A 16,750-nucleotide genomic window follows, 5' to 3' on the forward strand; every position below is an offset into this window, starting at 1 on the left:
TAAATACCTTTGGTTCAGAAGTCAATGTAAAAATTGGCATAAAAATGTCCTTTTCTGGAGGGGTTCTCTTACTAAAACAAACACAAAAATGTCTGGTGTCTGAAAAAATTTTCAATATGAAATGGTATGTTAGAACATCAGATCAGATACTTGTGATAAAAGCAAAGGAAAAGGAGGGCTAGATTCATAGTCTTTATAAATAAAATACTTTGCAGCTGTAGCATTCATCTGTAGTATAAGAGGCCTCAGCTCGGTTCTTTCATCATCTTAGAGAAATTTGAATGTCTTAGTCATAGCAGGGGTCCTCAATATATACTTTTAAGGATGTTCTACTTAATAAGACAAGCTAAGCAGCTGTAGAAGGATTTGTATCAGCATCCTAATTACCAGGAAGAACGGTCAATTTTTCAGGTTTAGCTTATGTTTAAACATTTTGTAAAAAGTGGCAAAGCACTAAGAACAGACCAGTGTTGTGAGGACAGAGGCGTCTGTTTAATGTATGTATTTAGAGGAGAGCTTGACTTGAATGGATGTAGGATGTAGGCAACTGGTCACAATACTTAAGCGGATACATGGTTTTCAGCTCTCGTTCAAGTACATGTGTTAAAAGTTTATAGAATGTAATTACAGAAGAGAACTTAAGAGTTTGTAGCCTTTGCTGAAATTCTCTGTATACCTCTGTGATAATGGTATTCTTATGAGAAGCAGCAATGTGGGTTCAAATCATTGCAGGTGATTAAGGCCTTCTCTCTTACTTTTTCGAAGTTGTCAGTAGCCTGCTTTACAGGAATCCGCTCTGTTGTCATCTTTCCGTTTGTCTTCACTGAGGACAGAGGAAAAGCAATGGATTCTGGACCCTGCACTAAAGAAAAGGCTTCTTCCCCCTTCATCAGTTCTACTGTTTATTGTAGCACTTCTCTCTTATTTTATGTAGTCACAACAAAAGAAAATGTAGTCATGTAGAAAAAATAATATTTAAAAGGTGAATAAAAAATTTCCACAAAGATTTATGTAACACCTCTTTCATTTCCTGTACAAAAAGCAAGCTGAGGGGACACAGTAGGTTAGAGAGAGGAAGACAGAGCACAAAATTGCTGGGAAATATTGTCAATAAGTAAGAGCTAGTATCAGCATAGTCATTTAAAAAAATGCAACAGAATTATGACAGTTTATATGAACTGAAAAACTGACCCTTAGTTTTGTAAAAAAAAAAAAAAAAAAAAAGAGAGAGAGAGAGAAAGAAATAATAAAAAATGACAACAACATAATCATGCAACCAAACCAGAATTAATATGTATTTCTATACTTTAAAAGTCTCCAGCATAGCACTTCAGGAACGTAAATGCAGAGAATTAGGTATTTAATGTTGTTTTACCGATTGATATACAAGGACTTAATAGAGAAGAAAGACTCCAAAAAATAAATTTTAACTAGTTCTCAGAGCAGTAAAATTGGTGGGCATACTTTTTGTTTCATTTTCAACTAGGTCATGTTATTCTTTAAAGTATTTTGCAATAGCAATTTGGTAGGTCTTCTGTGACCCTGATTAAAATTTAGTGATGATTTCATTTGAAGTATTCAGTTTATAGTATGCTTTTTTCTTATTTGGTAATGCCTTTATGAATACAAATGTACTTCTATATAGTTCCTGCTCTTTTGTGGAAAGGGAATGGCTTTGTTTATGAAGTTGTTTTCTTGAGTATTCAGTTGCTGTCAGTCAAAACAAACAATAAAAATTCCCAGTTGTTCTGGTTTTTCATCAGATTTCAGGGAAGTCCACAGAGATTGTGGCTTAATTTTATATTCCAGAACAACAAACCAAAATACTAAACTTCGTGGCTACGTACATTCCTCATGGAATACAGCCTTAAAGTTCTTCTCCAGCTATATGTATATATTTCCCAGTTAACATTAATGGAAATTGTATGCATGCATCAGAGGACACTGGATCCTTTAATACGGTATCAGTTTAAAGGTTTTTTGAAAGACAAAAAGCTATCTGTCTTTGAAATTGAGAAAGCTGTAATACTTTTTATAAGGCAAAAATTTTGCAAATCCTCATTTCACATTGCATCTTTTATTTTATTTTTTTTTGGGGGGGTGGGGGAACCAGTGTTTAATCCTAAAACATTCCTTTTAGCAATGTCTCTTTTTCTTGGCCTCTCAATTTGCAGGTTTTTTCTATGTATGTCTTTATTTTCATGGGAAGGATCTGGGCATTCTGCTCCTACAAACCTAAGTTCATATCTAATCTAAGCAGTGAATATGTTCCCTTTATAGCCTTCAAAAAAACCCAAGTCTTCCAGTGAATAGTATAATGTTATTTACTTTAAGATGTTTTTGTGTTAGGCATCAAGAATGTAGGTATGGGTTGGTTGTCCAAGTTGAGTGGTCATACTCAATTATGTTTGATCATGTCAACGATGACTTAGATGTTTTTTTATGTCCTTTGTTTCTTTGTGGAGAGGGGTGGTATTTGTTTTCAAAGTCAGATACACACATCCCCTCAAAAGAAATTATTGCTCAGTGTCTTAGAAAAATTTCATTTGGGTCATATAATTGTAAGTATTGTTAAAAACCATTGAATGGCATTCTTTCTTGTTTTCAGAAAGGCTGTAGGTGTTAAACTGGTTGCAGTAACCTATGATGAGAAAGCAGTAAAATTTGCAACAGATAATGGTAGAAAAGACAGAAATTAGTCATTTGACTAATCCTTCATATGCATTATTTTTCCTCCAAAACTGTGGTAGAATAAGTAACATAATTATTTTCAAAACTACCAGCAAGTCCAATGAAAATGTGCTTTGTTGCATTTCTAATATATACAACAGTAGGAAGAATAAATATTCCTGCTATTTGATTGTACTCATTTTAATCTTAATGAACAAAGGAAGCAACTATCCGAATGGTATGGTTTAGAAATGTACCTGTTCTAATTCAATTGCATTTGTGGGCACTCATGATTCAAGCTTGGTCTTAAAATCTCATTTATTAATTCAGTAGTAGTTTCGATATTTTCTTTAATATGCAAACAAACAAAAAAAACCTCTGGAAACAATGAGTATTTGCTCATATAGCATGCTGCTTGAACTTCTCAGTTGAAGTCAGGTTTGTTTTAGCAAGAACTGAATATGTGATGAATATAGACACGTAGGTTTAGGCCATTAATGCCTGTAAGTATATGTGTGAATATATCCAAATGTAATGATTAGAATTAAAATATTTCAGTAAAAATCCTGATGTATGCAATCAGTATTTTAATAGTGTCATCTAGCTTTATTGCCCTGAACTAGGATAGATGGCACAATTCAGCATCATTCTTTTTGTAAGCTTTTGTTTTACTGCTATACAAATATGATGTAATATGTGTGAAAACATAAGCTTAATTTTAATTACTGTCTCCTTTTCTGAAGCTTTTCTATTGCATGTTTTCAAGTACTAAAGTTTCTCAGGAGCTGAAATAAAGGCCTGGTAAGGGGACTAGAGAACAATGACTATCTTTTGCAGTACCTCTCTATGATAAAGATCTCTAATAAATTCAAAGACAAAACCAGACTAGCAGAGAAGATGTATTCTTCTAAGTAGCATATTGATTTTTGTAGGTCCAGATTAAGATCTTTCATGCAATTCAGTCTTTAATGAGGCTCTTCAGTGCAGCAATCTTTTCTTTTTCCCTGTGTTAAAGCAGGTGTGAATCATAAAAATGCCATTTTTAATTTAGCAGGTCCTGATCCTATCAGTATATCTATACAACTTACTATCTGTTGACATGAATCTGATCCCTCTTGCAGTAATTCATTAAAATAAGTGCATTTTTTAGGCTAGTGTCTGAAGCATGCAGTTTTGGAAGGGACAGCTTGGGTTTTCATATATACCATCATCAAAATGTAAAGAACAATTCACTCCAGCTTGATGTTTGTAATATAATAAAGAACAGGATGTTTCATTTAGCCACATAGGAGTGGGAGGGAGGAATTCAAAAAAGCAAGCCTGATGACTTCTGGTAAACCTGTCAAGAAACTCTTGTGTTGTTCAGTTTGCAACTCTCTGAAATAGACACTAATGGGCATTCACATTGTCAGATATGCCAGCAAAGATTTTCTTTCAGCCAGCAATGGCAGTGATGCTTGGACAGAATTTGAGGTAATTGTAAGCATGTATATAATTATGTAAGGGAGGCCTATTTATCTTAAGGCACAGTGGAGACAGGAAAGTATTTAGGAGGCAGTTAGTGGGAGAAGGTCAGGAAGAGGGTTGTAATTCTTGACATTGATGTGCTCTCTTGTACTGCACAGCAGAAGCTGAGCTCTGAAGAGCATGCGCCAAGCAATCCTTGTTCTTGTTTGATTGCTTGGACTTGACATTTAACATGTTTTCCCTTTATTACTGACTGGTCACATCCAATCTAGTTTAATGTGTTTCAGAGTCTTGAATATTTAAGTTCTCTAGTATGTCCCTGGATACCAGAATTTGTTTGCTTTCTCTCGTGTTCTTTAGATTTTTGGACTGGTTCTTACCAACTAGTTATCTAACTAAACTAGGCTAGTATTATGTAATCACAGAATCATAGCATCACAGAATGGTCTGTAAGGGACCTCTGGAGATCATTTAGTTCAACCCCCTGCTAAAGCACGTTCACCTAGTGCAGGTTGCACAGTCAGGTCCAGTTCTCAGTCCACCTCACTGTCCACTTATCTCACCCACATGTCCTGAGCTTGCCTATGAGGGTGTTATGGAAGACAGTGTCAAAAGCCTTGCTGAAGTAAAGGTAGACAACATTCACTGCTCTCCCCTTGTCTACCCAGCCAGTCTTTCCATCATAGAGGGCTATTAGATTGGTCAGGCATGATTTCCCCTTGGTGAACCCATGTTGACTGCTCCCAGTAACCTTTTCCTCCACATGTTCAGAGATGACCTCCAGGATGAACTGTTCCATCACCTTTCCAGGAATGGAGGTGAGGCTGACCAGCCTCTAGTTCCCTGGGTCCTCCTTCTTGCCCTTTTCAAAGACTGGGGTGACATTGGCTTTCCTCCAGTCCTCAGGCACCTCTCCTGTTCTCCATGACCTTTCAAAAGTGATGGAGAGTGGCTTAGCAGTAACATCTATCAGCACTTGGGTGTGCATCCTATCCATGCCAATGGATTTGTGGGTGTCAGTTTTGCTTAAATGATTTCTAACCTGATCCTCCTCAACCAGAGGAAAGTCTTCCTTTCTCCCCACTTCCTCTCTTGCCTCCAGGCTCTCGAATACCTGAGGGCCAGCCTTGGCAGCGAAGGCTGAAGCAAAGAAGGCATTCAGTAACTCTGCCTTTTCTGTTTCCTTCATTACCAGGGCACTCATCATTCAGGAGCAGCCCACATTTTCCCTAGTCATCCTTTTCCTACTGATCTACTTGAAGAAACCCTTCTTGTTGTCCTTGACCTTCCTCACCAGATTTGATTCCAAATGGATCTTAGCCTTCTCATTGCCTTCGTGCATGTTCTGACAGTGTTCCTATATTCCTCTCAAGTGGCCCATCCCTTTTTCCACATCCCATAAAATTCCTTCTTCTGTTTGAGTTTTTCAAGAAGCTCCTTGCTCACCCATGCAGGCCTCCTGCCCCCTTTGCTTGATTTCATACTTACAGGGATGCACCTATCTTGAGCTTGGAGAAAGTTATTCTTGAATATCAGCCAGCTCTCTTGGACCTCGTACCTTCTAGAGCCCTAACCCATGGGATTCCTCCAAGCAGGTCCTTGAAGAGGCCAAAGTCAGCTATCCTTGAAATCCAGGGTTGCAATCCTACTTACTGCCCTGCTTCCTCCATATAGGATCCTGAACTCCATCATCTCATGGTTGCCGCAACCAAGGCTGCCCCCAGCCTTCACATCCCCAACCAGTTCTTTATTTGTGAGTACAGGGTCCAGAAGCACACTTTCCCTTGTCGCCGCCTCCACCATCCATGTAAAAAAGTTATCAGCAATGCTCTGCAGGAACCTCCTGGACTGTGTGTGCCCAGCTGTGTTGTCTTTCCAGCAGATGTCAGGCTGGTTGAAATCTCCCATGAGAACAAGGGCCAGTGGTTGTGAGGCTACCTCCAATTGGCTGTAGAAGGCCTCGACTTCTTGTTCCTGATCAGGTGGCCTGTAGTATACACTCACAACAGCCATGTTGGGCTGCCCTTTAATCTTTACCCGTAAGCTTTTGACTCATTCTGCATCCACCCCTAGGGAGAGCTCAACAAATTCCAGTTGCTCCCTCCCTTAATGTTTAAAATTATGGAAGATGAGGATTCAGAATAGTATTTGCTTCTGTTTCCAACTTTCTCTTTGTTTGGGGGAAAGTAATATTGCTTCCTAATGTCAGGTATATCAAATAAATTAAATTATGAGTGGGTTTTGCATACTATTTGGTGATATTCTGATATAATATTCTATATTATAAGTTTCGTCATCAGACCAAAGAAGTAGTATGTTCAAAGTATAAGCAGCTAGCAGAGAAATGTTTTTACTGAATTATTAAAATCTGTTAAAGGTAAAATACATAGTGTAATACCATATATAACATATATAACAGTTGCAGAGAAAATAACTTTGAAGATTTTCTTTTGATCTTAGTCTAAGTTATGTATGCTATTTAACTAATGACAGAAAGCCCTATATTACAAACACATTATTAGTATCGCTATGCAGTTACTGTTATAAAACTGTTTGTGTGACTCAGAAAAATCTGCAAAAGAAACTTTATTCATACACATCTAGAGTCAGCAGGCCTGTAACTGTCAACACACAGGAATGCTGAGTTCAACCAAAACACAACTTTATTGGTGACAGAAAGTGAACCTCAAATTTATAGTCACAGAATTCAGCAAGTACATTGCTATCTATAAGCAATTTTGTCACAATGTCTTTTTTTGGTGCTATTTTATTTAATAATGGTGAGTTTGGTGCAGACCTATTTAAATTTTAACTTCTATTCAAGAGTGAGAACAGTAAAGCAAAGCAGACATAAAGCTTGATTCACTTATGTTGTCTCTGAACACTGGGTTCTCAAAGTGGTAAACAACAGCCTATATACTGTAGTTTGAATTATTGAGATAAGATGTTACCCTTCACTTAATGCTGGAGCAAAATGTTTGTGCAGATGCAGATCACAGGTATTGTGTACCTATACTCAAATAAATTTTCCAGACATGGATACATTTATGGTATTGTGGAATTCAGAGTGGTTGACCCAAAGAATGGTAATAGGAGACTGCAACAAATCCAAACCCACTGCAGTTAATTTTTATATCCTCATGCTTATTTGGAATAATACATTTCCATATAATGACTACAGATGGAGTCCTTAGTGGCCCCATGAAATCACCATAACATAATTTGAAAGTTCATTATATTGGTAGAACACCAAAATTTGTAAATTCTGTGGCAGAAATTTCTGAAAATCTTTAAAGTATGTTTAGACTTAGTCGAGGGTGTAGGACATAGAAAGCACGTACAGGATTATGGAGCGTGTTTCCAGGAAAGGAAAAAAATGTCTTGGCAATACCAATTCCAGGTGAAAGTATAAAAGCTATTTCAAAATTCAGTGTGCTTCATCAGTAAAAATATATTTACTTCAGCTAAAACCTGAGCTGCAAAAAACTGACTGGAGGTGGGTGAAGTGGGAAACACGAAATTCTTATGTGTGTATTTAAGATTTGTAAGGCATTTATATTTGAGTGATGATAAGTAGATACATAAAGGCTTAGGGCATGAAGTTAAAACCTTGTCTGTATCAAAATGTGTAAGCAGCATTATCGGAAAGGAAATTGTTTCTATAGAAAGACTAGGGCCTCAATGAGTAATATCAGATATAATTTCAAGATGAACCATTTGCAACAAGACTCAAAAATGTCAGGTATCAGAGTAAAGCCAAATATGTAATTTCTGTACTAAACACTCTGTCAAGTTGCACTTACTGTCACTAAAGGGGTTAGATTTCACAAGAAGATAGTGAGAGTTGTTGCATTCATTTAGTTATTTTTTCTTACAAGTGAACTGAAGGACACTATTACATTCAGGAAAGTATTTTTTTAATCTGATTTTTACAGAATTTTGTGGTAATAAATTCTGTTCGCACACATTGTGATAGTGATTTCCCTTCTGTTCTGGCTGTTACAAATCATACTTTAAGAAAATACAGCAGTTACGTATTTATGTTTCAGTAGTAACATTATCTACTTAATAAACTTCACAATTAAAAATAAACATTTTATATTGTTTCAAAGAGAGTTTTTAATGTTATAAGGGGAAGAAGATTCTGCCATCAGACCAACCAATTCTGCTGGTCCTTCTGATTGCAAAGCACATCTTAAAAGCACAGAATTGTTGAATCTGATCAGCAGTTTCTCAACTCTTGTTCATTTGGAGCATTTTAGCTTAGATAGCAGAGATGACATTTCATTTTCTGTTGTACTGACTAACAAACTCCTTAGATAAGCACCCAAGGGGGGGGGGGGGGAAGTCATATGCACTTGACAAAAAGAAGCTAGTACTTCATGTTGCCAAATTTAGGTGAACACATTTGAGAAATTACTAATCATCAAGAGTCTGTAAAACTAATCTGTTTGCTAACACCTGGCTTAGGACAGTCTGCTCTTCACTATTTTTGTTACACCTACGCAAAGATTTAGTTTTGGGTTAAGAGTACTAAATTTCAGGTGCCTAAACTTCTTTATAGTCAATGGAGTTGTCTAAACTAGAGAAACACCCTTGGCCTTTAGTTGCCGCTCCAAAAGGCTCTACCATCTAACCTCAGTAATTCTGCTCATCTATTGCTGAAAAGAGAGAATATGCATAAAGTATATTCCCTCTTTCTCTCTCCATTCCCCTCACAAGGATAAGGGGGAAAAAAGGGAAGAAAAGGAAAAAAAAAAAAGGCTCTTTTAATATTAATATACTAGAATTATTGTACTGGTTGAAGTCAATAAAATGTCATAGTATGTGACAGCAACATGACATAGCAAGTGGTACAAGTCACAGTATGTAATCTTTGTGCTTCAGTCATACCGTTTGTATTCTGTAGGGCAGTTCTTAAAACTTCTGTGTTTTAAACAGTTTAATGTTGAAATTAATTTTTAATTATTATTCTCTCAGAAAACCCAATGCCATGGAAAGAATTCATTAGAGCAGAGAATATCAATGAAGAGCTGTTGTCCACTTATCTATGTTTTTACAATGTTTGTGTTTACTTTCCTCAGCTGTAGGCCTTGCTGCCTGTCCAGAACCAGTAATTCCTAGCAATGGGATCAAATCAGGAGATAGATATATGGTGAATGATGTTTTGTCATTTCAGTGTGAGCCAGGATATACATTACAGGTATTTGTTTCTTCCTTTTTCTTTGAATTATGCACTGTTGAATAATTGCAACCGTATGTTAATAGACTCACCCAAAACTTATTTTAATTAAGAGTCTGTAGTGTGTCCATAGAAGTGATTTAAGTAGAGCCTGTGTGAGTCACTCCCACATTTTACAGCTATGAATATGTAGCAAGTCTGACCCTCAGTAAATCTGGTATGGTAAATCTTATCTTAGATTAACATACTATTAAGCAGTAAAAGACATCAAAATGGACAAGAAATAATATAGTTAAAATGTTTTCTCTAGAAAATTATTTCACTACTATGCTTATTGAAACTGTACTGTGTTTTTCAATCTTTGGAAGTGGTTCTTCTAGGTGAAATTTTAACCACAGTGATAGAAATACATCATAGGATTTCATATTCTGCTCAGAAATTTTAGAATTCAGTTGCTAAAGTAAATTTTATTCATTTTAAATCTACTTTTAAAAATCTTTCAGGGAAAGAAGTACTACAAATTAGTTCACAGTTTGGGGATGTTCACTGTTCACACACTGGTTCAGTTTCCCATGGTAGACACGTAATTGAGCCGCTGTTTGTAAATGTCACAGTACTACATAAATCTAAGACTGAAAGCTTTTTTCTTCTCTCATTAGTTCCTTTTATTCACTTACATATATTCCACCGCTGGTGCGATACATTGAAAAGATGTAAGTTCAGAAGCTTTTGGGTGGTACTAGCTCCTACTCAAGACAATGTAAAAGCATACCACTGTATCAGAGAAAGCAAAGTGTCACTATTTCAGCTCCAGAGAATGTTAAAGTCATGGTTCCCTATTTGATGTTTGCCAAATCAGTGCTCCCTCCGCATATATAGGCTTATTCTTTGGTCCCAGCATTCCTTCCCATTCTCCTAAAATTCAGATAGGATTCAGACTGAACATCTTGGCTCTATGCCGGCTGTGGGAACACCTGTACTTGAAAAGTCTCTCTAGGTAATCATCAGTATGCTTACCTTTTCAGTCATGTATTACAAATTGAGGATCAAGTCTTTAATCTAATCCACGCTTTTTACGTTTATAGCATGACTTGAAATGGCTTGCATCAGAAGCATCCCATATCCATTGCAAAAAAGATTCTGTCATACAGGTATCCTACTAATTAGAAAACGCTCAAGACCTGTGCACAGTAAAGCCTGCTCTACCCATACTGAGCACTTGCTGCTCATTTACTGATTTGAGGATTGCTTACAAGCCAGCTGATCATTTATATATAAACAAGTTTAAGTTTCCCTTTCCAGCAAAGAAAAAATCAATATTATTTCAAAAATACGTGTAAAAATCTTTAACCTTTGGACTTTATTAACTTTATTTTCCCTATTTCATCTTTCTCTTATATCCTTTGTAAGTAGCAGTAATATCAGTAAGAAAATGAGATATTTGATACCATATCTTTTATTATTTGGGCCCTTAAAAAACCCTGTAATTTAAATAAATAAATAAGTAAAACGGACTTCTAAATAGATTCTGACATATTTAAAGACTGCTAATGAATGATTGATGTTTTTCTTCTTCAAACTAACATTAAACTGAGTATATGATGAAATGCTGTATTCTGCATATGTCTATGTTGCTATAGCCAAGGCAAAGGTATAGGAACTGAAAACTGATTTTCAGAGCTATTGATTTGTTAGAATGGGGTGCTGATATGCTTTTGGCCTAAGTGAAGTATCACAGTTCAGTAATTATCACAGGCTAGACTATTCCTGATAGACAATTTGCATTGTGACACTGTTCTGGAAGTGAATTCAGAAGAAAAATTTTAAGAAGGTAGGTATACAACAGAATATGCATTTGGCCTCAAGGCTAGAAAACAAGCCCAAGCACTCCCGCTAGTACAGATGTAGCTTATATGTTCTTACAGTTCTTTTTTGTATGCATTGAGATAAATTTATTGTTATCCCTAGACTCAGGACAGTTTATTTCAATGCGGAATCTGTCTGGAAGTCAGCCTATAAACCTGGTTACATGACAATAAATATAATCGTATTTCCAGAGTTGTTAGATTAAATCAAAACTAATGTCTTTTTTGCTTCTTTGAGAAAGATTCCTATTTTGAATATTTGTGGAAAAGTTGTGTGAAATTCTTTCTGTATTTTTATTCAGTTCTACCTTACGGCAAAAGGATCAGGATCTAATGGTGGTGCTGGAGGACTGTCATATAATTGCAGTTCATATAGTTGCTAATAGGTGCTTAGTACCCTATTGCTGCAATCCAGGCCACAGCTTCTGAGCCATTAAGACTGAAGTATATATAGGCCAACACGTGATTGTTGGGTAAACTTGTAGTAGCTATCTGACTGAAAAAAAGTTAAAAACTTACCCTAATGGTGCTAATGGTTTCCTCTGGAGATGGAATAGCATCTAATCCAATGTAATCCATCCAAAAGCCAGCTGTCTAATCTGAATCAGCTGTTTAGGCTGTCATTGTGACACTAAACAGCCACACAACTCCAAGGGATGATTCATACTAAGATTTTGTGTTAGGACAGGTGCCTTTGAAAGAATCTTTCCTCATTGATTAGAATATTGAAAGGTTAACATGGGTATCTAAATTGTTGAGGTTTGCTAGGGTGACTTCTACCTGTATTCCCCATCATATTGCACACTCTTCCTATTTTTTCAGCTATGAAACATCTGAATTTTGCATATGAAAACAGGGGATGATTCCATTTTTATGACATGGATTAGAAATAGATAACCCCTCAATATACAGCATCATTGAATTTTATGTCCATGCTTAAAAGAGCACTGCTGAAATACTGAGGTGGTATGATAACAGTAGACTATGAATACTTCAGAAGTAGTTGCAACGAGTGCAGGAAACCTTTTAAAGATACGCATTGTTAGCCCTGACTTGATGTTTTAGATCCATTTTTATTAGAAAAAATCAGAAATGTGAGTGCATAAATTCAGTATTAGTATAAAACAATCATGCCTTTCGGAGGAAGAGATTGGCACGTAAGAAACTGATCTGTGTTAATGCTAAACTTTAACACACTGTGTATATCACTGTCATAAAACCACACGTTTTGTCTGTATGCAGGTCTTTTCTGTAACCCTTGAATATGACTAACTGCATTTTTTTTTTATAGGAATTACATAGTTAAATACTTTCTTGAAATTTCATAGCATATTGTTCTTCAACGGTACTTTATACCTCTATTTCCATACATATACAAGCTTAGTCCTATCTGTGGAATTTGAATTATGTAGAAACTAGTTTCATGATCTTGTCTAAAGTGTAAAACAAAAGACCTTCAATATCCAAATTCAAAAGAAAAGAGTTTGAACCTTTCAAAATATTTATGAGGATTTTTATGATGTATGGACTCTACTGTAAGAAAGTGCATACACATGTATGTATAGCATGTTGCTCAGAGAGCACAAATAAAAATGGCTCCAAATGAAAAAGAAATAATAATGAAAATAAGGTTCTATGAGGCATGGCATGCTTTCTATTCAACAAGTATAGATCAGCATAACTTTGCAGATCCTTTTTTTTTTTTTTTTTTCACTCTAACTGTGAAAGTACCCTCAGTCTTTAGAGAACATATTCACAGCTAGCAATAACAATCAGGTGTGGATTAGTTTATAATTGAGACTTACCAGAAAAGTCATAGAGCTCAAACTACTACCTGGAGATGCATAAGAAAGGTAATTGCTAGCTGTAGGATTAAGTGTCTCCCCCCAGGAGGGGACTTTAAAAGACTGAAATCAGAGTGTGCTCTTGTTGGGAAGAGGCTTGAAGCCAGAGGAATAATTTCATTTTATTTTTCAAAAGATCTTTTATAGGCTATTTTACTTTTTTTCCTCACTGTGGTATTAAATTATGGCTTCCCCCTGACTCACATCAGAGATATGCAATCATAGACTGAGAAGAAAGAATAAAGTAGGGAATATTGCATTAAGTAAATTATTCAAAACTTCATCCATTTTGCAAGTAACTAAGATGACACAATAAGTGCGTGCAGATTTTTCTTTAAAAATCAAAAGGTTGCTATAAAAAAGTATCTTATTGAATTATTATCTATTTGTGGTATTTTTAGAAGAACAATAGTTTTTCATAATGTTAATAAAAAGTGATGTGTCGGGTTTTTTTCCTTTCAAGACATGTTTTGGAAATGCTTCAGTTTGTCTTTAAGAAGCTGATTGTCTAAATAGACTTAACTGATAATTAAAGTAGTTTTATTCCATACAATTCTATAAGAACTTTATTCAAAGTAGTGTGTGTAGTTTCTTTTTTGTAAACTTACCAAATGATACGGAAGTAATTTCATCAGATGAATTTTCCTTTACTGTAGTTTACTAATTTTTCTCATTATTTTATGCAAATTTGATAGCTATAGACTAATAACATTTAAATAAGTCTTCATATTATATTGATAAAATGTGCTACCTTAGTAGATATTACTTTAAAACACTTGATAAAAATAGAGATGCTAAGTGACTTGCCCAAGTTTGTATATCCAAATGATTAAAACAGAAATGAAACCTTGCTCTTAGTCCTGTGTCTCAGTCTTTGTATCAGACTCTTTCACTCCTGCCAGATTATTCAGCTTTCATGTTCCAACAGTCAAATGCATAACCTGAGTTCCTCAGGTGACAGAACTGACCGGAAAAGACTTTTGCTTTCGCTACTGCCAAGTTTTCAACCTGAACTGTTACCAGTTCAAGCAAAGCTTTGAGCATTTTGCACTTGCTCCTGGGCAGCCACCCTGAAGTATGTGGGAACAGGCTTTGCAGGTTATAGCCATGACATTTTTCACTTCCAGGTACCACATGATTTTGCTTGGTTCTTGTGATGTTTCTTAAAAATGGGAAGAGTAAATTAAACATGACAGTTAAATAAAGAGGCATTTGTACTTCTATAGCTGTCTGCCAAGATATTGCATGTATGCAGTGTGTCATGTTGTGAGGCCATGTGAGAGCTCAAGGCCTGCTGAAATTGTGGATGACTATCTCGGCATGGTCCACATCTATACCATCTGTAGCAAGCAGATGTGGAACAAATGCCTCTCTGTGTCTGTACTGCTCAATCAGAGTTGATGGAGTTGATTCACTCCAGGTTGCAGCCTGAAAATGAACTAGTATGCTTATACTGTGGATGAGTACCCTGGAATTGAAATAGGGAGTGAACAGATTTGATCATATGAATGCATGTAGTCAGCTGCTTCTGTCTTGTAACCAGCCTTATATTTAGTCAAAAATGCGAAGAGGTTTTCAATTTGTCAAAGGAAGAGTGTTCTAGAACATTTATCCAGTAGAAAAATAAGAATATAAACCCTGAAGTATTAGAACATAGCGTTTAACAAATTCAAAAAAGTAATTATAATGTAGTTGGTTGATATAAGAAAAGACACAGATAAGATGATCCAGCAGGTCCTCTGCAGCTCGTCCTTCATGGGAAGTCCCATAATGAGTATCTGTAATCTAATATTTTACCCTTTCCAAACAGGGCCGTTCTCATATTTCTTGTATGCCAGGAACAGTTCGACGCTGGAACTATCCATCTCCTCTCTGCATTGGTATGGATACTTACTTGTTTTCAGTGTGTTCTGAACATCAGTCAGAAGAAACTCCTGGCTTTGTCATGCCAGAACTTGTTCCTTCACATAATTCTGTCTTACTCAAAATCTGTTTGACTTTCTGTTTGTATCTATGAAATACGGAAAAATTACAATAAAAAATTATATATAGTCTATATGCTATTTAAAAAAATATAGTGAGAGTGGACAAGGGAGGAAACCCAGATGTTTACCATTGTTTAGCTTGTCCTGAATACTCTGCTTTGAATCAGGCTGAATCTTCTTCGGAAGGGAGAGGAAGTTAACATGTACCTTTTGCAGCATGCTTAGCTTGGAGAACCTTTTCAAGAACAAGGCAGGTCATGCAGGGAGCCTATGAGACTTCTCAGAGAAGCAGACGGTCTGTCTGCAATGGAAAGCAGCTCTGAAGCCAAGCCTTCAGGGGTGTTGGAATGAAAAAGAATTTTAGGGATCCAGAAAAGGCTGGCTGTTTTCCTCTGAGAAAGCCATTAAACCGTGCTGAGTTAAAAAGCAAAGCTAAAACGAATTTGCCTTTCCAGCACACTAAGACCTTACCCAACAGACCTGAGTTTCCTCTGTGTAGATAATAATCTTGTTCTGCTGTATTTTCTTGATTAAACAAAGTTTAAGGGAGTTAAGATTCTGTTGTCTTTTGGCATGCTTATTTCAAGAAAAAGCAGGAATAAAGGGGGCAGAAGCACACCTCCATCGTAATGTTTTGTCACTTCAGCTTTGAAATACATTCTTCAGTAAATGCTTTTAACTTTAATATTCAGTCAGCAAAAACTGTTCCTTTTACTTCATATATAAGAGGAATTTAAAAGATTGGGATGATATTGAGCGTATAAATGTTGAATGGTTTTAAAGATTGCTTGTCAAGTTGAGCCTATGTATTTTGTATTGTCAACTTCTACAGAAGCAGTCACTTCTGATTAATATGAAAGCAGTACAGTTTCTTCAATTCAATTTTAGAAATGGAAAATTTATTCAGGAATGTGTATTTTGGAGTTTTGGTGGTATGTGGTTGTTTTGGTTTTTTTTTTTTTCTGCTAATCTTATGTTTCACCTTGTATATTAGAGCTCCTATTTGACAACAATGTGCTCATTGATTTTTTCTATTTTTATTTTTTCCCTTTAGTTCATTAAGTTTTGCTGTAGTGGAAGCTAAAATACTTCTAAAAAAACCAAACAGACCCTTAAAACATGACCCCGTGCTCCCCCCATCTCCAACCCTTAAAATATTGATTTTTCCAGGAATGCAAACCAAAATCTGTCCTTTTCACTAAATAATATATTTAACATTGCAGGGAGGTAGAGATATTTGAGAAGTTTGATACTGCTTTCTCAGCTTTTTATTGGAGTTCTCCCTGTTTAGATTCAATTTTTTATATAATCTAACCAGTAGTTTCTTTTCATTTTTTTCAGTATAGTTACCACAATGCACAGTAGCACAATTCTGTTACAAGATCATACATCACTGTAATACCTGGCATTAAGACTAACAGGCTTTAAAGTAATGATTCCTCAAATAATAAATATAAATACCAAGATTTTAATTTGATTTCTTGAGGTTACTCTTCCTTCATATTATTATCCTAGCGAAGGTGTAAAGTCAGACAAATTTCTTTGTAAGTTGGTTCTCATATTTACAGTTTAGCTTTACATCACCCTAAATGATGCAAGCAGCTTTTCAGGCTTCAATCATATGAATTTGCTGAAGAAAAACGTACAGATAGTAAGCAAAGAATAATTCTGTTATGCAGTTAGTCTATCCTCTTTCTAAATTAAAGAAAGAAGTGTGGTGGGGTTCTTTTGTTTGTT

The 16,750-nt window shown here is 35.8% G+C and overlaps 1 protein-coding gene across 6 annotated transcripts in view; it reads left to right on the forward strand.

The window, feature by feature from the left end:
- Positions 1-16,750, forward strand: part of CSMD1 (CUB and Sushi multiple domains 1) — a 1,231,811-nt gene that overhangs the window by 1,052,148 nt on the left and 162,913 nt on the right. For all 6 annotated transcript variants that reach the window (XR_013928146.1, XM_080387724.1, XM_080387722.1 and 3 more), the window contains 2 exons: positions 9,222-9,340; positions 14,839-14,908. Coding sequence is in view for 5 of the 6 variants with exons in the window: in XM_080387724.1 (XP_080243850.1) it covers positions 9,222-9,340; positions 14,839-14,908 (189 nt within the window). In the remaining variant the exon portion in view is untranslated. The remainder of the gene's footprint in view (positions 1-9,221; positions 9,341-14,838; positions 14,909-16,750) is intronic.

This window comes from Falco punctatus, assembly GCF_963210335.1.
Source record: "Falco punctatus genome assembly, chromosome: 5".
In the NCBI taxonomy this organism is placed as follows: domain Eukaryota; kingdom Metazoa; phylum Chordata; class Aves; order Falconiformes; family Falconidae; genus Falco; species Falco punctatus.